Raw genomic sequence first — 23,222 nt, forward strand, 5'->3', positions numbered from 1 at the left:
CAGTCTGAAAAAGGTTGTCTGGTTTGATGAGTTCTGCCCTGCATCATGATGGCCAACTCAGGGTGTGCCATGCACAACAGACCACTGGGCAGTCTCACAACTAAACAGGCTGTAAGGAGTAGTGACCTGGTGTACGGGCATTCAGTCTCCTTATAATGGGTTCATGAATGCTTGGTTTAAAAAAACACAAGACACCTTGATTACAGAGCATTCCTTAACACCACAGCAGAGGGAGTCATCAAATCATGAAGCTTCACAGAAACAGGCACTTCCCAACATGACGACGCTCCCTGGCCCAATGCACATATTCTCCAGGAATAGCTCGAGGAACTTCAGGTGAGTGGATCTTAATGACATCATTATTGATTATCAATCCCATCACACATCTTCAGGATGGACAAAGCATCTCTGGGACGCTGTACTACGTGCTACTCCCTGCATGGTCAGCTTTATCTACAGGATGCTTGTTGCTTGACTTTCACAATGTGTGGCAGCTATTATTAGGGCCCAAAAGAAATCAGTGTTGTCATTAGAAGGGGAGGGGGGACTGTATTTTTCTGATCACTGATTATAGGCGTATAGCTAGCCTGTGTCACACAGGTGACATCCATTTTCCCAATATTGCACGTCCCAGGGACACTCGTCGATTGCTACCACGCCAGCTAATGGCATTCGTTATAATAAATAACAATGACAACAACAAACAACACAGCATGGCGTAGCATCACGGGCATCATGTGACCTACCTCGCTCTTCTGACGGTTGGAGATAGGCGTGGAGGTGAAGTAGCCTGAAAATGGAAAACAAACAGCCGCACTGTAATTTGACTGGGGCAGAGGGCGAAATCAGGCACAGCCACGCGTGCAGGCACACACTGGGCCTTTCTGCACAAATAGCAACACCTCCATCACGACGCACTGCGTGTACATCAGTCTCGTAGTGCAGAGTGCGGCTTCATAGTGTGCCCTGCTGGATGCTCGTGTACAGGGCTACATTAGCTTGCGGCGTCCCGGCACACAAACAAACCGCGTGTGTATGGGTGTCTAATATTTAAATAAGTTATTTAAATAAGAGACACAACATGGAATTGTAAAGATCCCAGTAATTACAGCTTTGTGGCCCAGCTAACTACACTCTAAATTGAAAGCCTGGAAACCAAGCTTTTAAATGTGTTATTCATAGGTAACTCACAGTAAGCCTGACTAATACACAACAATAATATATATATGGTCAACTAGGTCATGATTAGCTATCATCTCACCAGAACATCGATACTTTTTACATGATATGGAATGTCATCTAGCTACTTGATAGACCTGATATTTATAAATCACCTAGCAAACCTTCAATAAATGTTGGTTAGGGTTGCCTGCAGGCTGAATACTCAGAATATCTTCCTAATCATGGACAGATGTTGCTGTCCCACAAAACAAATAGTTTGTGCGGCCTGCAGCATCAGCAGCATGTTCATTGAAATGAAAAGGCTCAGTTGGGAAGAACAGGGACTAGCGAGCCAGAAGAAGAAATGAAGAGCTGAGCACTCCATTTAGAGACAGATTTCCACTGAAGTCTTTTATAAACACATATGGAGTACAGAAACAGTTCTCCTTCATTTCTCTTAATGATTACATCACCCTGTTATGGTGACTAATGGGGAGACACACAGTCTTGCTTGTTCAACATTTTATTGCGTGTGTGTGCGTGTGCGTGTGTGTGTAGGTGTGTAGTGGGTGTGTGTGTGTGTGTGTGTGTGTGTGTGTGTGTGTGTGTGTGTGTGTAGTGGGTGTGTGTGTGTGTGTGTGCGTGTGTGTGCGCGCGTGTGTGTAGGTGTGTAGTGGGTGTGTGTGTAGGTGTGTGTGTGTGTGTGTGTGCGTGTGTGTGTGTGTGTGTGTGTGTGTGTGTTTCTAATGACCTTGCAGGGCTGCTTGTCTCACCTGAACCGTCTGTGTTCCTCTGGGGCTTGTTCTTGCTCAGGGCCTCCATCACGTCCTGGATCCTCCACAGCTCCTTCTGAATGTGAACATGCTGCTGGCTGGGGGGTTCAGTCTAAACACACCCACAGAATAGCCGTTACTTTCAGGCAGAGAGATTTTGTATGCACAGTATCTGTTATTAAACAGTTAAGTCTTCATGCCTGTAACAGTATAATGCGACACGCCAGACATGTATAAGCAGTGTTGTCGCTCATATCTAACATGGACAACTAAAAGCCCTGTGCCTTCTTTCTGTACAAAATGGCCTCTATATGTGTGGGAGTGTTTCATTTTCACTTAGCTACAGGGTACGTCTATAGGTGGCCCCTCTCCTACACTCAATGCATTTATGTAAATATGTAGGTTGTTTTCTTCCAGTATTGTGATTGATAGGCGCTGCACGAAGGAAATGTACTACATTATGAAAATAATAGTGATGATTAATATGCCTGCATTTTTTTAAAAGCTTTAAAATGTAATTATGCACAGTCAACCCTCCAACATACCCCATTCATTCTATCTCCCCTGAAGGCAGAGAGAGAGAGATACAATTACCATTCTCCTGTTAACTGTGGGTGTTTTCTAATAAAAGGTAAGTCAGAGAACACAGCTGCCTCGCTCACTCACTCCCTCCCTCACACTCACTAATGGGCCAAACAGGCCTGTGTAGTGGCCAAAGGCCTTTGGCTAAATGGACAAAATGAGAGGCCAGAGAGGGCGACATGAAAGAGAAAGATAGAGGAAGGGGAATGAAATGAAAGGGAGTGGGAGAGAGAGAGGGAGAGAGAGAGAGAGAGAGAGAGAGAGAGAGAGGGAAAAGGGGCAAAAAAAAAAAAAGCAGGCCATTTGCTCTCATTAAAGCCCAGTGTTCCCTATGCACTCTGCTGCGCTAATCAATCACCTTCATGGCCATTTCCCCTCTGGAGCTAAACGAGGGCTGATGCTTCAATAACTTCAGCCCAGCAGAGGGAGAGAGTGTGTGAAAGTGAGGTGAGGGAGAGAGGGGGTGAGAGATGGGGGGGGGGGGGGGGGGAGAGATGAAGGGAAGAGAGAGAGGAGGTGGGAACGACTCGTTTGATGTAGATCCTGGGTGTGTTTGTGTTTTGGGTGTGTTTGCCTTTTGGTATCATGGCAGAGGGCCATACTTTGCTCGCTATGCACTGAAGAAATACAACCATTTCACCCATGCTGGGCATCTGAGACACAGGTCTTACAGGGGGGTGTTCTGGGTTATAGAGGAGTGCTGGGCATCTGAGACACAGGTCTTACAGGGGGGTGTTCTGGGCTGGTACCTGAGGGCTTCCCAGTGCCTCGAGCTGTTCCAGTAGGTTGCTCTTGGCTATAGTGACGTCTGCCTCCAGCATGTCGTAGTCTCTCCACGACCGCTCCAGTTCCTGTGAGAGCACCCAAGTCACCTCAGATTAGAAACAGATATCCTCTTCCCCATCCCCTTCCCCAAGCTATAGAAACTGTACTTTCAAAGATTCAGTCTGCACAGCATATCACTGAATCTATGTGAGTATACATACATTTGAATTCTGTGAACATTGACAAGTAAGAGTGTGTGTGTGTGTGTGTGTGTGTGTGTGTGTGTGTGTGTGTGTGTGTGTGTGTGTGTGTGCTGGGACTCACGGTGCTGACGCGGGACAGCTCCCGGCAGGTGCTGAGCAGGCCACTCTGGAGCAGGTCCCTCTGCTGGATGACGCTCTGCATGGCCGCCGGATTCTCTGCGTTCATCTCAATCTCCTGGCTAGCCGACAGCAGCGCCGTCTCTAGGGTGTGCTAAACACACACACGTGCGCGCACACCAACACACACACACACACACACACGCACAATCACACACACACACACACACACACACACACACACACACACACAATCACACACAGACAGACACAGATGGTGACTACCACGTGCTTCCTGCTCACACGGCTGTCACGGAACAAACCACGACACAAGCGTCCCTACGGTTCTGGCAGCAGGACAGGGACTGGTGGAGCGGGGCACAGTGCTGCGGTCGCCGCTTCCCCACCTCAGGGTCGGACATCAAACATATTTCAATGCCACAGCTGCCGGGACTGTTTGCACATGACCTGATTACGCCTCCCGCAACCAGATGTTCCAAAAATTCTCCACGTATAATGCTCTGTATTTGCACACGGATGCAAAGCCTGAACAGACAGGGCTGATCTCAGAGCAGAGGTGGTGAGAGCACTCTCTGCATAATTCAATTCAATTTTATTTATATAGCGCCAAAACAATACAAATCGTCTCAAGGAGCAGGGCCTGAACCCCCCCTAGAACAAGCACAATGGCGACAGGGGCAAGGGAAAAACTCCCTGTTAATCAACGAGAAACCTTAAACAGAACCTGCGGCACATAAGAGGGGGCCTATCTGCCCCCTGGAGGCCGGCCGGGTAGAGTGATGACTACCCCCATGGGCTGGTCTCAGAACGGTGGAGGGGAGGGCGCTCTTTTCTCCCGCTGGAAGGACGAAGCTTTTATACTAACATCAAGGTTTCCAAATGGCGACGGGTTGATACTAGTAATAGGAGTGACGGTGGAGGCTGAGATGTTTACCTTCTCTCTGTGGAGCTGCTGCAGCTTGTCCTCTTGGGTGCGAACCACCTTGTCCTGTTCACACAGCCTGCTCAACTTGGTCTGCAAACACCAAACATCACCACGGTTGTGAGGAGGTCCGTGCAATGGAATGACACAATCATACTATACTGAGCAGTTAAAACCCCTCAGTTCTGGCAACTGCAAGGATGAGTGATTGACTGACACCTGCTATTGTGTAGGAATCTCACAAAGAAAAATAAACAAAAAAAACACACAAACCAAGATGTGACTGAAGGAGTGGGGGTAAATGACAGTGTGCAAACAAAGGTGGCAAAGGATATAAGGGAGAAGTGTGTGGTGTGTGTTACAAAGAGAGTGTCAGAGACACTGTGTGTGTGTATGTGTGTGTGTGTGTGTGTGTGTGTGTGTGACAGAGAAGAGAAAGATAGCTTTATGAGGTGTAATGCTCACATCAATGTCATGCTCCTCTGGTCTGTACATATAGACATGTTCTCTGTAGTCATCTGGGCTCATCTGCTGGAATAGAGACAAAAAGGGTAAGAGAAAGGCAAGAGGAAAATAATCTTGTTTCAGTCACAAGTGCGCGCTCTCACACACACACACACACACACACACACACACACACACACACACACACACACACACACAGACATACACACACACGGCAGACTGTATATCTAATGCAGTTTCTCTGGCAGACTCCAGATCCAAGGTGGGCTCAAGCCAACCAATGTCCTGTAGCTACCTGACCTATTCCACCTGCATGCGATGACTCAGATTCTCTCACCAAAACATTAGCATTTTAACTCTGCGGAGGTATTGCACAGATCTGTCCACAGCAGAATCCAGAAGGCAGAATATGGGAGCAAAACAAAAGCTTACAGCTAACTAATACTAACACAACTAATTAAGCTACTTACTTACAAAACACTCCTGAACAGCAACACTCGCTTACTAACATGACTAAACACCAACAGACCGTGCAGAACATAATCAGTGGCTGACTACAGCCGATTTCGTAGACGATTACAGTGGCATTTACCCTCTAAAGGGAACACAAGCATGGAGGGCATGCCAGATATGCCTTCTGAACAAATCGACGACAGGGAAACTGGGTCTCTCAGACATGCGAGGCTGCTGACGTTACACTAAAACCGCTCTCAGCGTTCAACCGTTTCAGCGTTTCGTTTTCCCAAGTTCCCCTCGGCGGCACGGTCAGAGCGGCTCGCGACCGGCTGTTTGGCACATCAGGAAATCTGCTTACAGGCCCATCTGCAGGGTGGCTTAAGGACAGCTGATGGCTAGTGGCTCATTTAAACATTTATTTCAGAGGGTACATCAGGACAAGGGGGAGTGGGAAAAAAAAAAAAAAAAGAATAAAACCTCAGCCATTATGGTGTTTGCAGCACAACAACAAAATGGCAAAGACGATCACCATCTCAGCCCTATCCCTGGTTCTAAGGCAAGCTTTTCTAAATGAGTACGTATAGCCCAGGCCTGCGAATCACAATGAGGAGCATGGCTTCTCTGAAATGGATAGCGGTGAGGGGGTGTGAGAAACAAGTCCCATGTCGCGAAAAGCTTTTAGAGTATTCACCTGCACCACACACACCGCCCCCAAACCCCCATTCAGTAATTGCGTGGCCGCCTGGTCGAGTTCTGTGGCGCTTCCTTCGCTGCCAGACGTCTCGCTTCCAAGCCCATTAGCATCGACGCCTTTCGGCGGCCATTAACGAAGCACTTATCCTTCAGAGACATTACATCCAGGAGAGGCGTCGCGTGCGCCCCAACAACAAAGCGGCTCAGTGTGTGTGTGCGGCCGCCATTAGAAACTGCACTGGATTTGGGGTTTTGTAAACATGTTGGTTTCGAAACATCACCAACCTCAGAATCACACAGACAGACAAGCAAAACACTCGTAGTAATTTGCAATCATGAATACACACACAGACACACACACACACACAGACAGACACACACACACACACACAGACACACACACACACACACACACACACACACACAGAGACACACACACACACAGAGACACACACACACACACAGACAGACAAACACACACACACACACACACACACACACACACACACACGCACTTACAGCGAGTGCTCATATATACAGGGCTTATGGACACTGACGTCACGCGCAGTCTCCACCACAGCAAGGATGCAGTGTGTCGCAAGAGAGCCATTCCACACTGAGCATGCAGATGCTCTGCGGGTGCAAGAGCGTTGTGTGAACGGAAGTGAGCGAGAGAGAGAGAGAGCGAGAGAGAGAGAGAGAGAGAGAGAGAGAGAGAGAGAGAGGAAAGGGACACACACTTCCTGTGGATGGAGATGCAGCCGTCGCCGTGCCAATGGAGAAGAGGGGGAGGAGGAGGAGTGGAGCAAACAGCAGCACTTTTACACCCGGCACTCATGGTTACAAAAGTGGCAGGAAGTAATGTCACAAACACACAAACAAACAAACAAACAAACGGAGGCTGGGTACTTCTGCTGGTCCCATGAGTGCTTTGAGGGCCACTGACCTCCAAGTGATTGTCCCAGAAACACCGCACACTAACCTACAGCAGAGAGCAGGGTCATCCACATCCTTCTAAAAATGATTATGCAAGCCACACCAATGTACTTTGAACCAGGTTTAAAACAAAAACTCATCTGACCATCCACACATCTCCTCTGATCAATTTTAAGGGGCCAGTGTTTCAAAAACAGCAGATAAAAACATCCTTTGATCATTAACAATGTATGCACTGCACCCAGAACACATGGTTTAAATAAAGTATATCCCTTTGTGGGCACACTTCTAGGACCACAAATAAACGGCGGGAAAGTTCTTCTAGTTGCCAAGTAGCTCGCTTTTAAAGAGTGGTTCTTCTGAGACAAGCCGGCCTTTTCATCTCTTGCGGTTCCTGGCAGACCGGCGGCCATGAAACATTTATGCTCCGCTTTAATTCACGTCCACTGGCTGGGCTACAACAATGAACACCAGAAAAACAAAAGGGGGAGAGAAACTATGAAGGAGTGCAAGTAAAAGGGGAGAAAGGGCCCTGAGCAAAAATAAGTGTTTTGGCCTTCTGAGCTTGGAGGGGAGGTCACAGCAGTCCATTAGAGTAGCATCAGTGGGCTAGGGCACTCCCATCGCAGCAGCTTCTGTGACTCACCACTGACCGACCAATGACAGACGTCCTACATCTACGAGGTTTCCACTGTTGAGAATCGTTATGCCTCTTAACCTTCTCATACCTCGTACTTGATAGAGTGACAATTAAGTAGCACCTGAACTGCTGACAGGGAAAGATGAAGAACAAAAATTCTTGGACCTTGGATAGGGCAGGGATCTGAATCCAGAATTGGCTCTCGCTAGACTGCAGCAATCGCTCTGGCATAGCTTCACCATTAGCATCAGACAACAGGGATAAACAGAGCTACCAGCGCACACTCCATCAGCCCTCCCTCACTGCTGAGCTCAGACAGTGCACTACATCACACTACACCACACCACAGCACAGCACAGCAACCATGCTCACATCTGCACAGCAGTTCCCAACAGGAAAAACAAATAATAAAAGCAAAATGGATGAGATGTACACACAAGACCGAGGTCTAAGGAAGGGGGAGATGAGGACTGGACGTCTGGGGAGCGTCTGCCAAAATGAGGGCGTGGTGTGGGTGGTGTGGGTGGTGGGGTTGGGGTTGGGGTGGGGTGGGGGGGGGAGACAGAAGCAATGCCATCGGCTGGCCGAGACCTTACTTGCTGGTAGAGTGTCGGCCTCGGGGCTGAGTTCTCAATCATAGTGTGAATGGTGAGGATTAAGGGATCATTTTCCTTCATCTAGTTCCATGTGAGAAAGTAGGGGGGAAGGGAGCAACATAGTGAGTCAGTTTTCACCGTACAGCCTGAGTTCAGAGACAGCAGTGTCAGTGACATGAGCTTGGCTCTTTAGATGAACTCAAAAATATGAACTCGCAAGTTGCTTGATCTGTATGGCAAGCTATTAAAAAACCAAGACAAGAAGCTAAAGGTTTGATTTAGCAGGCTGGAATGGCTGTTTGGTGATTTATTTAAAATACTTCAAAGGACACAGTCAATGAATAGCTGAAGATCTTTGCAATCTGAAGATCTTTGCCTCTCACTGCAGGACTGTTGGCACTGTGTGACCTTTTCACAGCAAGGCAACTGAATAATTAGCTGCATGGCAAAGACAGTCGGCGGTCCCTTACAGAAATAGACAAGAATGCGGAGTCTGTGATTGGACTTGACAATTCTGTCAATGCTTTTACGGTTTTAAAGAGATCCTGATCATAGGCACAGTATTAAAGCCAAAGGCAAGGTGGTAGAGGTAGAGTAGGGAGCAAATATAAAAGGTTGAGAGTACTGGTGAACCTGTAAAAGAATCACACACATCAGAAAGCTTTGAAAGATTCAGAGGAGGACTCTTTGGCCCCATCAAAAACCTGCCCATGTCTGAGATTGCATAACTCCATCCTTTTAAGTTCTCTGGATTGTAATTAGTCTACAGCTGCAACTCTCAGTCACATCATGCTTGCTTCGAAACCTCTTCCATAACGACTTTGCAGTGTTTGTAAATGAAACCAAAGGAGCTCAATAATGAGGGACTGTGCATTGCTGTCATGCTTCTTCTTTCAGATAAGCGGGCAGATTTTTGCACTGTCATGCGCCTTCTTTCACAGATTAGCGGGCAGATTTTTGCATGGTCATGCTTTCTTCTTTAACAGATATGCGGGCAGATTTTCTTTTAAAGAGGCACAATGTTCCATTAGACTTTCTTTGGTAGTGGGAAACATAAACAATGAGAGCAAAGTAAAATGTTAGTTGTCCTCTTGGTAGGCACACAAAGAAATCGCACAATCATGCATGGCACAGGCCTGCAAAGGATTCTGGGAACTCCCACCTGCTCGTCCAGATACATGAGGTTCCTTTGGAGGTGGTGTGACAAAATGTCGTTCTGGCATCAGCAGCAGAAGAAAAGAAGAGATGAGAGGAAGAGTGAGGAGGAAAAACACAGACTAAGAGATCAGGCTAGATGAATTGACGCAAGCGCAAAACAACAAAACAACAGAACAACAGAAATACGATACAGTGGCAGAGAGGAAAACAAGTACAAGTAGACAGGCAACAACTAAAAAGACACAGAGGTGGACAAAGGTGTGAAACCTAGTAGAATGTAAATGTGTGGCTGACAAGCCTGAAGAAATAGCAAAGATGCAACGAAGAACAATGAGTCAGTATGTAGTTACTGCCACCTGTGAGACAAGACCAGTGGTTATGCTCGAGTTAGTTGCATATTGACATGAACATTGTGCTGCTGCCAGTCTGGTAGATTCCCACAATACCAAAATGGTGAACAGTAAATCCACAAGATGCAACATCTCCATGAGACATGAAGATAAAGGCACTGTGCAGGCTTAGCGTTAGCATCACAAACGCATGGCACAATCGGAAAAAATATACACCCAAAACATCTTGGCAACACACATGGAAGACACAAATCTGATGAAAACCAATTCGAGTGAAAAGTCAACCGACAAAAAACATGCTAAAATATCTCCAGTGAATATAACCGAAAGAAAACAATGACATGAGGTATGAGCATGTCAAAATGAGACCTGCGTTGCCATTAGTTGCTTCATGCTGTCGATGCCGTTAACCCTTGAACACTTTTTTTTTTGCGTCTCAGCCTGGGTGTCCTACATTCCCACAGACGAATCACGTATAGTCTACAGACTTAAGAGAGTGCTTAGAGGAAGAAATCCTGAAATGACATTCATTAGGACCGGGCCATGGAGTTAAGCCTGGCCCCCACCCCTCGCACACATTGCCTTCATGGCTATCCCGCTCGGATTTCCCACTAAACATCTGGTGAGATTTCTTGACCCCAATGTAAGCTGCTTCACATCTCGGCTCTTACTGCTGCCTGTTATTGTCAGCAAATCACTCTCAATATGAAGACCGAATGAGTGCTTGCTCCTGGTTTTTGACGGCGAACTACTTTGACCCACAGACATGAAGTCCATCATGGCTTTGTGACTGAGACTATCCCCAAGGGTTAACGGAATCAGCAGTGCAATGAAAACAGATAAAGCTGGTTCACAATGATGTTTTCCCCCCACTTGCAACTGCAGTTGCAAACGTGCAAGAACCAGTCAAGAACAAACCAAGCAGAGCCAGCCAATGAAACAAACAAGGAGCCACAAAGGCCAGCTTGGTTATCTTGGTGCAAAAATGTGACAAGTATCAACCCCAAGCATCAAGCTCTTTGTTATAAAGCAACTTATAACTAAAAATGAAAATACGACAAATTAAAAATAAGTAAGTAAACAAATACGAGCATCTTTGTCCCAGGGGCGACAGTGCAGGGGGGTGGGGGGGGGGTGGGCGCCCCCTTTCAGGCAGGCTGACCTTTGGGTTGCCGGTGTCGAGGTTTAGCTCCATGAGTTGCGCTAGCGTGTGCTCCCGGATGTTGGTGAGCTCGGCCTGCTGCCGTCGCAGTTTGATCAGCAGCAGGGTCAGCTCCTCCGGCTGCGGCCACACAGGGGCAGGGACTCGGGGTTAGAGCAGGACACGGCACGGCAGGTCACGTCACGTCACGACATGACATGACAATCAACCAAACCCCTGTGCCCCAAACACCACTGCATCACACACACACACACACACACACACACACACACATCCACCCTTCACACAACAGCATGGTGTATCTACGTACAGTGATAGATTTGGATCATAGAGTCGATCTTGGTGAGAAAACTTCGAAACTGCTGAAGAATCTACGGGACACATGTAATATTCTTCCCTGAAGGTGCAGTCCTAATGGCTCAGTAAATTGCAACATTGTAGGTAAACAGATTCTGCAGACCAACCGGTAGCATGCAACCAGTATTAACTCACAGGTCCTCTACAACACCTAATAATGGATCAAATCAACAACTGCAAAAGCAGCAAAAGTGGATAAACATTAACTCTACATTAAAAATGAAGATGTTCAGCTTGTTTTATCTGTCTCTAAATGGTGTATGCAGGTTTGTGAGCTATAAGGTGATGAAGCCAATTTGCAAACTTGCAAATTTAGTTTTGAGCTGCTACTATTGTTTTGTAAAAGGCGTTTTAACTATACGCTAAACGTAAACATGAAACAACTAGAAGTGCCGACCTCAGCCAAGGCCAAACGGCGTATCTCGCAAAACATTAGCGAAAATGAAAGTACATTTGTGGATCCGCCCTGTAATTCAGTTCTGCTCCAATATATAATGGGTTCTTTCCTGGCCCGTACTACACCTGGCCACTAACTTTCATGAAAATCAAGCCAGTTGCCGCACCACACCGAAAACATAACCTCCTGGGCGGAGGTAAATATTTTGTCTTACCCCTTCTATCAACAGTTCAAACGTAGGGAATCTCAGATGACCAGCTGGCAGCCACACCAACTTTTACCTCAAGTGTAGCAAATTTCCTTCTTCAAAAAGCCTACTCCAGTAATAGTAAACACTGCTAAGGTCTCTGTGACTTGCACACCATCATTCTGGCAGTTTTCCATTGTCATCATCTCAGCAGGATTGGGGGGAAGGGAGATCACGGTCAGTCCTCCCTCTCTGCCTCTCCAAATCACAGTGTTGAAAGACTCAGTCTTGTCGGCTTGAAGGGTCAACAACTAGCCTTACTTTAAATGATAAGCCTGAGTTCAGGAGAATGTGTTTTAATTTTACAGGTGGCCATTTTAGGAGTATTTGGGAGCTTACACATGAAGTGCAGATTGAGGGTCGATCGCAGCAAAGAGCAGTAAATAATCTCAATCTACAAATGGCTGACACAAGCAAATACACATGCTGGTAGCATTCATGACCAAAATTCATGACACTGTTCTAACTATGGGAGGGACACACTTTAATTAATTTGAACTGTGCCTATGAGCCAGTAAGTAAAAGAAACGGAGTATGACTTTGGACATACGGAGCGGCTTTTAGTAACTGTGAATAGTGTAAGAGAGCTTATGGAGTAAACACATTTTAATTCCTTCCACATGGGACAGGCCCTGGACCACCACTGTGCAAGCCCTCCCTCAATCTGCCACTGAAGACACCCTACTGCTACGACTCCATGGATAACACACAAGTCAACTGAGGCAGGGGGGAGAGAGAGAGAGAGGAAGAGAAAGAAACAGATAGAAAGTAGGAGAGAGAAAGGAAAAAATGGTTAGTGAGAGAGAGACAGATAGACAGACAGACAGACAGAGTGAGAGAGCTTGAGGGAAGGGCAGGCAGGGGGGTTTGTCTTGGAAAGAGCCCCATTAAACCCAAATGGAAATCTGTGCCCAACCCAAGCATGAAATTACAGGGTGGTATATCAAACATTTGCTGCAGAGAGGCCAGAGGCAGACGAGGATAAACTGAGGGGCAGAGGGGGGGGGAAGCAAGGAAGGGCGTCAGAAAAAGAAAGAGAGAGAGAGAGAGAGAGAGAGAGAGAGAGAGAGAAGGGGAGAGAAGAAAAGGAGGGAAGGAGGTAGCTCACCGTTTTCCCTTGTAGTGTCTGAGGAGTAATGGTCTGGATTGGGATTCCTGTTGGGATGGATCTACGATCAGGTGGATAACCATACTGCAGAGAGAGAGAGAGAGAGAGAGAGAGAAAGTGAGAAAATAAGAATAAGTCAGATATTCAGAAATGCACTGATCAGTCTATCATTTTGGAGTCGGATTATTGACATAAGCATATTTGAGCACATAGCAAACATCACTCAGCTTTCCTGAAACACAGCATTCAGGGTGAACGGAAAATAGTTGTATTGTGGCCCCACCACACGAAACATTAGATTAAACCAGTTTAAACTGGTTCACCACATCTTCTGTGGTTTAAGCTACTATTCAAAATCTGACTGCAAACTCATCATCAATATACTGCTGTCATCTTATCTGCAACTTCATCCGTGCATTTAGCAAACGTGACTCTTCCAGAAAGACATCTGATCGGCGTTTATAAACCACAGTTTAAATCCAAATGTGTCTGCATACAAATCCAGATTCAGAAAACCACAATCTTAAACATGGCCGTGTCTCTCAAGAATGGCAGGGGAGGGTGGATGGAGCCCCTACCTGGGTCGGCTGCCCCCGGTGGCGGCGGTCGATGCTGAGGTCCCCGCGGGCGTAGACGGGCGAAGAGAGCTCGGAGCGCGAGCTGCCTCCGTGGTAGCCGTGCAGCGGCGAGTAGCCAGCCTGGTAGAGCGAGCCGTGGGACGGCGAGGGCGGGATGAAGGGCCCGGTGTGCTCGGACAGGTTGATCATGGTCTTGGGACTGGGCATGGCGCCGTAAGGCTGGTGCGGCGGCATCCGCTGGTGCGGCGGCCGGGTGTAGGCCTGCCGCTGCTGCCACTCGTGCAGCTGCCACATGGTGTCGTCACGCATGGAGCGTCGCTTCTCCATGCCCCCGGGGGCGGAGTGAGGCGCGGGGCCCAGCACGCGGTCGTAGAGCGAGGGCGAGATGCTGCACACGCTGTCGGGCCGCGCCAGGCTGTTGCGCGGGAGCGTGCGGTAGCCGTCGGCGTAGAGGGGCATCGCCACCGGCGGCCGGTGGCTCGGCATGTTCCTGGGCAGCGTCTGGTAGGAGGAGATGCTGAGAAGCCAAGCAGGTTGAAAAAGAAGAAGAGAAAAAAAAAAAAAAGAAACAGTGCTTAAGAGAAACAACGTGTCTTCGCCGTAGCAAAGTGATGATTATTCATACACAAAGACACCTTAATGTATTATTTATTTGAACTGGCACAAGGTGACATGAAGGACTGTCAGTCATTGAATTACAATGAGCGCCGCCGCTGCTGCTGCTCCCCTGAATAATTACTCCTCAGAATAATTTGGGATGGAGTGATTCAGTGATGTGAGCAGTCACTGGAATGATCACCTCCGGGTGTTTACTTCCTTTTAGTCTCGCTTGCCACACGCTTTTGCACCGAAGCTCACTTAGCGGTGCATTTTGCCTCTGCCATCGTCTCCATTACACACCCTGGCAGCCGGCTAATTATTCAAATCGAGGGTGCCAAATCGTCCAGAGCGGGTTGTAGGTGAGGGTCAGCATTTTGAGATCTGATTTTGACTCGTGAATAAGATTTACAAAATCATTGGGGAATGATTGGTAGTATGCTGTGGCAGGGCATAACGATGCAGGACATAATGCTGAGGGTTTGTAGGACAAACAAAGACCAATCAGATTTTAACAAGGAGGGAAAATAGGCTGGAAGAGAATGAGCACAGTGCATACCGCAAAGGAAAGTTTAAAACGAATGGCATGAAGCTAACGCTATGTGAAAACTCAACATTTCACTTCATTAGTTCAAGAGACAGGAAAAAAATATATATTTTGTAGGAGCAACTGAAACAAAACAAATCTTGTTTAAAAAAAGTGCTGCACCAAGGTATACTAGAAACACAAGGTAATACTCTCAGGAGTTGAGTTATTAAAAGACACATTATATAAAATAAAAATGCTCAACACCACATTTTGCAGAGCACCTTGAGAGACAGATTTGAATCAACTGAAAATAAAATCAGCTTATGTCTGTCTCTCAACAGCCAGTCATTTCAATCTGCAGAATGAGAAAGAATCGACTGAGCTCTGTGTTCACTTAGTACTACTGCACCTGAAGCATGCATGAAAGCCTGTCTGGACTTTCTCATGCTGTCTGATGTATTGAATAGAATATGGGATAAACTAAAGGGAAATGAAAGCAGAACGATTCTCCTTGGACACATCCTTTCTCCAAAACAAACAAACAAACAAACAACAAATCCTCTGTTACATGCCTTAAAGTCTTGTTTGTTTACACCATTTCAACAGTCCATTTGCCAGTTTTGAGCTTTTTTTTATAGGCCACTAATTCTGATTAATTTTCAAATTAATTTCAGTGATATATGATCATGTGATGGACAGATAAACAAACCCATCTTTCCCACTAACCACCCAGGCCATTTACTATGTGGTTCTGTCGGCCGAAACGTAAATGTAAAAAAGGTTGTTCATTCATTTTATGTAGCTAGTAGGCGTGCTACTTTAGACCAGAACACCTTACTGCTGCTTTAAAGCAACAGTATGAACGTTTGTACACTGCTGCATGAACTACCTCAAGCCCTTTACCATGTAAGAGCACAAAAACAGAGGCCTGCGTGGATCACACAGTCCTGCCTTGCCTCACCTCCTGGTGTCGTCGTCCTGGCCACGCCCTCTCTGCGAGCGGACCCACTGTTCCAGCTGCTGCATGGAGTTGGTCCTCTGCAGGGCCTTCTGGGGCTCGGGCACGGGCGTCTGGGCGCCCGCTCTCTGGGAGGGCCCGTTGCCCAGTTCTTCTCCAGGGCTACCCCGTTCTGCCACACCGGTGCCGTTGAGCTGGGCCGGACTGTACTGGAGGGTCTGGTTGGGTCCCCCGTTGGCCGGCTGCTGGTACTGCATGCGTGCGCCGGTGATCTTGGTAAGTGGCCGATCCCGGTCACCGCCGTCCGTCTGGAAGCCGTAGCGCTCAGCGTCGTGGTGTCGCTGGTCCTCCTCCAGCGGAGGACGCTCTCGCTCGAGGCTCCCGCTGTCACTCACTTGGTCTGCGCACTGTGGCTGGGAAGGGGGCTGCTCAGGCTGCTGCTGCTGTTGTTGCTGCTGCTGCTGCTGCTGCTGCTGCTGGGGCTGCTGCTGGGGCTGGGGTTGCTGTGGGGGGTGGTGGTGGTTGGGTCCGTTGTTCAGCACGTCCTGTGGGCCGCACTGCTCCACTTTCAGCCGGTCCAGTCTGGAGGACATGTGGGGAGGGGACCGATGAAGGAGAGGAGTGGGGGTGGGGGTCAAAGAAAGAAGGAACTGATCAATTACTGAAAGAAAGACATCAAGCCACTCGTGGGAAAGAGAAGGGTCGTGAAACCTTGGCAGCCGCTCGGATTTTAGTTCAATAAAACACGCTGGACGCCATCCCGCAGACAGCAGCTTTTCTTAAAGACACTTCTCACAGGGGCCATGGCTCAGCTGCTTTTTCATTTAGGTAACCACTAGCAGGGCGCTGGGGGGAGGGGTTTGCTTGAGCTTGTGCTGCTGGAGACAACAGGACGGCGAGACACTGCAACCTGATCCCCCGGAGGGGAGACCCAGTGCCCCTCCACCTGTCACTATTTACCATTAGCACAGGACAGGAGGCTCTGCAAATAAAGCCCACTCTCTCATCGACACTTTCTGCTCTCTTCCTGCATCTGCTCTTTAACAGCCCCACACACGCTCTCTCTCTCTCTTTTTTCCTTTCCTTTTCTCCAAGCCTCACCCTTTCTCTCTTTTGCCCCAGCAATCATTAACAGTGGTTCTGTACCCAGCAGTATTCTTTACATAGCCCATACATTTTGTTATGCATCTTGCTTTCAAGGGAAGACTTCCTATCACTATTTCCAAACAGACTGAAACAGTGGCCTTTAAAAGGCACAGGCTTTGAGACTGACCTGGGGGTGTGTGGCGGACACAAGCATGCAGAGAGTATATCTCCCCCCCCCCCCCCCCCCCCCCCCCCAGTCCTTCCGCATGTCTCTGGGCTGTTTCATGTGCAGGGCTGAGGGTAATGGATTTCCCATGTGTCCCAGTGGGCAGTAAAAGACACACTGGGGCCTTGTGAAACCTCAGACCCGCATGAGCTCATGGGCGCTCGCTGAGCTGCGCTCGCCCCGCCGGCCAATTACAAGCGTTTCCAGCAGGGAGCCAGACTATCAGTCCTCTCTAAGCTTCCAGTGACAATTATCCCTTCGGATTTCATGACAGTGGAGCGAGATGAGAAAGGGAATGAGACTGAGGAAAGGAGAGACAGGGGGAGAGAGAGAAACAGACAGACTGAGAGACAGAGGGGAAAGGAAGTTTGAGAGAGAGAGAGAGAGAGAGAGAGAGAGAGAGAGAGAGAGAAAGCGAGAGAGAGAGGAAAGGGAGGGGGAAAGTGAAGACAGAGAGACTAAGACCGAAAGAAAGAGAGACTGAGACTGAAAGAAAATCCATGGACAGAAATTGTGAGAGAAAAAGAGAGACACAGTATGACACGGTGGTTGCCAGGTGACCATCGTTCCGCTCCAGTCTCCTTCTTCAGATGACATATCTGCATACTCTGGCATCCTTCCCCGTTACCTGGCACTCCTGCACTCGCTCCACTCAGCACCCCCCTCCACCAGCGCAGTCCCACTATGCATTATTTACACCTTTTAAAGGCTAGCACAACACCGCCGCTTATATAACTGTGAGGTGTAAGCGTTTCTCAGGCCCCCCCTGAGAGTGAAATATGCTGAAGTCAATGAGCTTGCATTATAACAGCTCTTGGCATCGGGGATCGCACAGGCGAGCCAACAACAGAGGGCCCGCTCCAGCGAGAGAGAAGGGAGCTAAATTAAATGCTTTGGCTCGAAGACGCGTTTCACTACGGCGTGAAGAGTTGGGGGAAGGGAGGTGTTGACTTAATGCTGATCCCTCGAATCAAGGTTAAAATAAGAGTAGAGTCGTGGAGTCTGGTATAACCGGACTCCCAATTTCTCTGGTGAGTGAGTAAGGCTACCACAAGAATGAGCTGGAAGCTGGTTAGGAGTCATGCACCTTTCATCACAACTCAAGCCTGATGCAATACCCACAGAATCCTCCTGACAGACCGTCGACACGGCTCAACACTTCAAATGCACAGATGCTGGGTAACTGGTGATAAGCTTGGCTGACTGAGGAATATATGCCTTACGCACCGACCCACACAAACACAAGCACAAACACACAAGCACACACACACACACCTCTTGATTAGGTTGGCGTGCACCAGTGTCGCGTCGTTCATCACCTTCATCCAGGACTCCATGTCTTTGGCCGTGTCGGTGCAGAAGTAGTAGGTGCGCATATTTGGGTGTGCAGCCTGGTTTGGTGAAAGGAGAGTGTCAGAGAAATGCAACCTGCAGGGAAAAAAAAGAAAAACAGAGAGAGAGAAGCCAAAAAAAGGGGAAAAGAGAGAGAATTTGAGAGGGGGTGAAAGAAATAAAGTAGGATAGAAAACAAGAAAAGAGAAAGGAGAATGGATTGTTATTAGTGCGTTTGATCCAAAACCTTTCAAGGGGGGAAAAGGTTCAGTATAACATTAACATTAAACATGGGGAAATCAGACAAAAGGCAACACAGAAGTCACTAGATCATTCTCAGGGCTCTGCGAACAGCCCGAGAGCAAACACAAAGCCAGTTGCTTACATGGTTGAGTTTGCGATGCAAAGTCACCTCAACAGGACACAACTGCTGAGGGATGGGAATAGGATACAAGCGATACAATTCTCCAGCACAGAGGCCTGGCTGATGGCTTTAATAGAGCAGAATGAAGCTTGCCTTACCTAATTGCAGTACCACAGGCTCCAACAACCGCAATGCCGCTTTCGGTCAGGTCCGTCTCCCACCGCAAAGGCACACACAGGTCATTGTGAGAGAACGCAAGGGGTGAACATGTGAGTGAGTGCGTTGCATTGGGCAAAAAAAAAAAAAAAAAAAAAAAACAAGACACAGAACAGGTTGAGTAAGTCTACACAATATCCTGTTTACCAAGTTCCATTCCAAATGAGCTCAGGCCGTCTCTCATTTCAGACAGTCCTCAGGGGAGACAGGAGACAATTGAGTTGGTTGGGGGAAGGAGGGGGAGGGGCCCTTTGACTGGGGCCTCGGTCACCACAAGGGGAGGTGCACGAGAGTTCATGAAAGACTGTGCACTGCAAAGGTCGTGCGTCATTTCATTTCCTACCCTCTCCCAAGATTTTACTGTGATTTTATTGTCATCAGCGCTATGAGTTTGCCAGACAGATGCCAAGCCCTCTCCCTCAAACTGTTTATTCAATCACTCTCCTCCCTAATCTCTCCCCCTCTCTCTCTCTGTCTCTCTCCCTCTCCCTCTCTCTCTGGGCTCTGTGGTCAAGTCTGTCCTTCTGCAGACTCCTTGGTGTCTGCGCTTGTGGCTGTCATTGGCAATGGCCAGCTCTGCTCCTCTGTTTTTGCAGTGTGCAGTTTCCAGGCCCCGAACCTGAACCGTTGAGGTGAAAGACCCTCGGAGATGCCTTGGCACACGAACGCCTGGCTAAAGCGCTGACTCAAACCTGGCACTCCTGCCAGACTACCAGCAGCACCAGCACCAAAACCACTCGCCCCTCCCTCCCTCCCTCCTTCCCTCCCTTCTCTGGGTTCTCTCTCTCTCTCTCTCTCTGCTCCAGGACAGCGATACTTGGCCTGAAAGTCATCCTTGACCTGCTCTTGCCCATTTGGTTTCCATCCTCCACGTCTCTCCCTCTCTCCCTGTAATTCAGCCTTTCACACAGTGCTCCGCGGCCTATCATCATTTTAAGGAAAACAAGAGACCCCCCTCCCCAACCGCTCCCCCCCCCAGCCCCAACCACAGGAGCCTCCCACGCCACCAGCATGCAGAAAAACAGACGGTACTGACCTTGAAAGCGTACTTTCTGTTGATGTGGTCATCCACAGACAGCAGAGAAATATGAAAACTGGGCAGAAGAATGCTGCCGAGGATCCCTTCTTCCTTCTCATCTGTCGAGAGAAAAACCAAAATAGTCAAACTAGACAAATCAGAAAAGAAAGGAGAGGAGAACACAACAAAATGAAAAGCAAACCGCGTGGGTGTGCGTGTGTGTGTGTGTGTGTGTGTGTGTGTAAGGGGTGGTGTAGAATTCCCTGCATGCAGCAGAAGTGTGTTGTTTATGTATGCGAGCAATCCTTAAGCTCCGTCTCAGGCTTCTGTTTAGGAATCTGTACTCTGTTTTCCCCCGCAGCAGTGATCAAGATCATTCCCTTCAAAACATTTATTCGCTCAAGGCGCTCAGTCCCTCAGCAAAACATTAGAAACACACACACACACACACACACACACACACACACACAACTAAGGGCGAATGGAGATGCTTTCGTTGGCTCTGGTAGGCTCTGGAAGGATATAGGCTAGATCTGGAGGAATGAGTATGGCTGGCGATCAGACATAAGCACTAATGTCTCGGACAAAGTCCTGTTATACTGGCAGTGGAAGGAACTCAGCCATGTTCCGACAGGCTTGGATAAGCTTGAGCGCTTGCACAGGAACTATATTTATTTCCCCTATTTGATACAAACCATCTGTAGCTCCCGTGCTCACAGTGTGGCGACAGAGAGAGAAAGTCGCAGAGAAAGGGCGAGTGAGAAAGATGGCATGGGAGGCTATTGAGCTATCATGCTACACTCTGCTACTTGAGCTATTATGCTACACTATACTACTTGAGCTAATATGGTACATTGTAATACTTGAGCTATTGTGCTAAACTATACTACTTGAGCAATTATGCTACACTATACTACTTAAGCTATGATGCTACACAGTAATACTTGAGCTATTATGCTACACTATACTACTTGAGCTATTATGCTACACTACACTACTTGAGCTAATATGCTACATTGTAATACTTGAGCTATTGTGCTAAACTATACTACTTGAGCTATTATGCTACACTACACTACTTGAGCTAATATGCTACATTGTAATACTTGAGCTATTGTGCTAAACTATACTACTTGAGCAATTATGCTACACTGTACTACTTGAGCTATTATGCTACACTGTACTGCTTGAATTTGATGGGCAACTTACTGTGAATTTGATAGCAAACCTAAACAGAAAATACCCAGATATGAAAAGAATAACATAAATAAATAAATACTTCATGAGGTGGTTTGACACACCATAATATTTCATGACAGAAGACCCTAGAGACTGCCCTTGAAAACCAACAGAGAATGTGAGCAGAGACATCTGCAGCTGTGCAAAGGACAGACGTCTGACCTGCGGTTGACTGACACTTTGGCTCTCTCTCTCTCTCTCTCTCTCTCTCTCTCTCTCTCTCTCAGTGTGTTCAAACGCATAGCTCATAGCTCTCGCTGGAGCACAGTTTGAATAAACTAAGCAGGAATGGGTTATTTGAGTGTGGTTCATGACCTTCACGCTCTCGACTGGTCCAAATGGCCTTTAGTTTTGTGTTTGCTCTCGTCGCATCCCGTCTGAAATTGGCGGCGGAGGGCAGTCGGCCAAAACAAGCCCCGTCAATGTCCAGCACCGATGTATATATGGAGCTGGCTGGAACGAGCGCCAGGCTACTCTGTGCTGCTCGCAAGTGCTGCTTGTACACCTGGGGTCACTGCTATTGGATCAGGTGTTTCCATCTGATTTAATGGACTTTGATTTTCCATGCTTAATGTGAAATACGACAGACAGTGCTGATAACAGCCAATGATGAATACAGAGCAATGCATCATTAGCGAAACAGCCCTTGTATCACATGATGGTGCGCCGTGTTTGAAAAAGATTACCAAAGCAACACCTAATATGTCTGGTCTTTTTTAAACAATTAACATTTAAGATTAAATGGATAGGCAACAAAGAGGGTCTTTTTCAGACGCAATCAGAATCAGAATCAGAATCAGAATCAGAATCACACCTCTTCCAGGAATAATGAAGGGACAATCTGATCTAATGGCCATGCCTTAGCGCTCTAGTGGTTCATACAGCCGTTATTAAATCAGAATCTTGATCTCAACTGATCTCATTATACATCATGGGAGCTCCCCAGGCATCACAACCACTGATAATCACCTGCGGCTTGCAATTATAATCCTCTGAAGCCACTCGCAAGAGCTGAAATTCTTATTCCTATGACACTAAAGATGCTCCAGTGATAATGCTTTGAAGGTTCAAAGCCCCCTCCAACACACTTCATGTTTAGCTTAGAACATACCAAACCAAACAAAACATAAACACACTTAACTTCACTTTTGGCATGCAGAGTTCAAGACACTCGGCCTAATAACACCATGGGCCGATGGCTTGTTGTTTATCACAGAGGCGCCATATGGGAGTCTGCAAGACGCTGAGCAGAACTGTGGATCGTCAAGCCTTTTGAGCCTCACAATTAACTGGAGGGTAGAGCTGGTTTTGGGGGTGAAAACAGCGTGGCTATAAATCACTGGTGCGTCGGGGATGGAGGAAGGGTGATAAAGCTTGTGACAGACAACTTCGTCCCCCATTAACAAGAGCCTGTTTCCACTCAGCACCACTGACAGACAAGCATGGTGTATGTGTGTGTATGTATGTGTGTGTGTGTGTGTGTGTGTGTGTGTGTGTGTGTGTGTGTGTGTGTGTGTGTGAGGGGGCGTAGAGCACTCACCTCTGTAGTAGAAGAGGCACATGTCAGACAGCACGAACCACCTCTTCTTCCACAGCTTCATCCCTGTGCTGTCCTGCAGAGACAAAGGCGGGGAGAGAGAGAGAGACACGGTCGGTCAGGGCAGATCGCTTATTTCTGACAGTGAACAGTGACACAGAGGCGACGGGCGGGGGTGGGGGGGGGCATGTGATATCTGGGAGCACTGTTATCTCCACAGTTCAAACTCCTGCTCTCTCTGGGAGCCATACGCATACGTCTCAAATCCAGTGATGGTCGCCTTCCAAGGACGTCCAGGCATGCTATTTAAAAACCCTGAACCACACCTCAGGGGAAGGTCACTGGTGGCCTGTCTGTTGGCATTACATGGACAGGGCCACGGGCACATGCAGGCTCACACACACAAGCACAGATTTCACAAACAGACATATTT

The 23,222-nt window shown here is 47.8% G+C and overlaps 1 protein-coding gene across 13 annotated transcripts in view; it reads right to left on the reverse strand.

Moving 5' to 3' along the window:
• Positions 1 to 23,222, reverse strand: part of LOC105910399 (pleckstrin homology domain-containing family A member 5) — a 102,704-nt gene that overhangs the window by 7,742 nt on the left and 71,740 nt on the right. For 5 of the 13 annotated variants that reach the window (XM_031565268.2, XM_031565272.2, XM_031565269.2 and 2 more), the window contains 15 exons: positions 22,793 to 22,865; positions 20,032 to 20,132; positions 18,359 to 18,474; positions 15,775 to 16,353; positions 13,688 to 14,204; positions 13,110 to 13,193; positions 11,001 to 11,120; positions 9,493 to 9,546; positions 8,331 to 8,411; positions 5,010 to 5,075; positions 4,557 to 4,637; positions 3,606 to 3,755; positions 3,266 to 3,367; positions 1,935 to 2,046; positions 747 to 790 (listed from right to left, as the gene is read on the reverse strand). In XM_031565268.2, coding sequence (XP_031421128.1) covers positions 747 to 790; positions 1,935 to 2,046; positions 3,266 to 3,367; positions 3,606 to 3,755; positions 4,557 to 4,637; positions 5,010 to 5,075; positions 8,331 to 8,411; positions 9,493 to 9,546; positions 11,001 to 11,120; positions 13,110 to 13,193; positions 13,688 to 14,204; positions 15,775 to 16,353; positions 18,359 to 18,474; positions 20,032 to 20,132; positions 22,793 to 22,865 — 2,280 coding nt within the window. Of the gene's footprint in view, positions 1 to 746; positions 791 to 1,934; positions 2,047 to 3,265; positions 3,368 to 3,605; positions 3,756 to 4,556; positions 4,638 to 5,009; positions 5,076 to 8,330; positions 8,412 to 9,492; positions 9,547 to 11,000; positions 11,121 to 13,109; positions 13,194 to 13,687; positions 14,205 to 15,774; positions 16,354 to 18,358; positions 18,512 to 18,937; positions 19,751 to 20,031; positions 20,133 to 22,792; positions 22,866 to 23,222 lie in introns of those variants that run through there. The other 8 variants (XM_031565279.2, XM_031565273.2, XM_031565267.2 and 5 more) reach the window with 7 other exon arrangements.

The sequence above is a fragment of the Clupea harengus genome, chromosome 3 (genome assembly GCF_900700415.2).
Source record: "Clupea harengus chromosome 3, Ch_v2.0.2, whole genome shotgun sequence".
Classification (NCBI taxonomy): Eukaryota; Metazoa; Chordata; class Actinopteri; order Clupeiformes; family Clupeidae; genus Clupea; species Clupea harengus.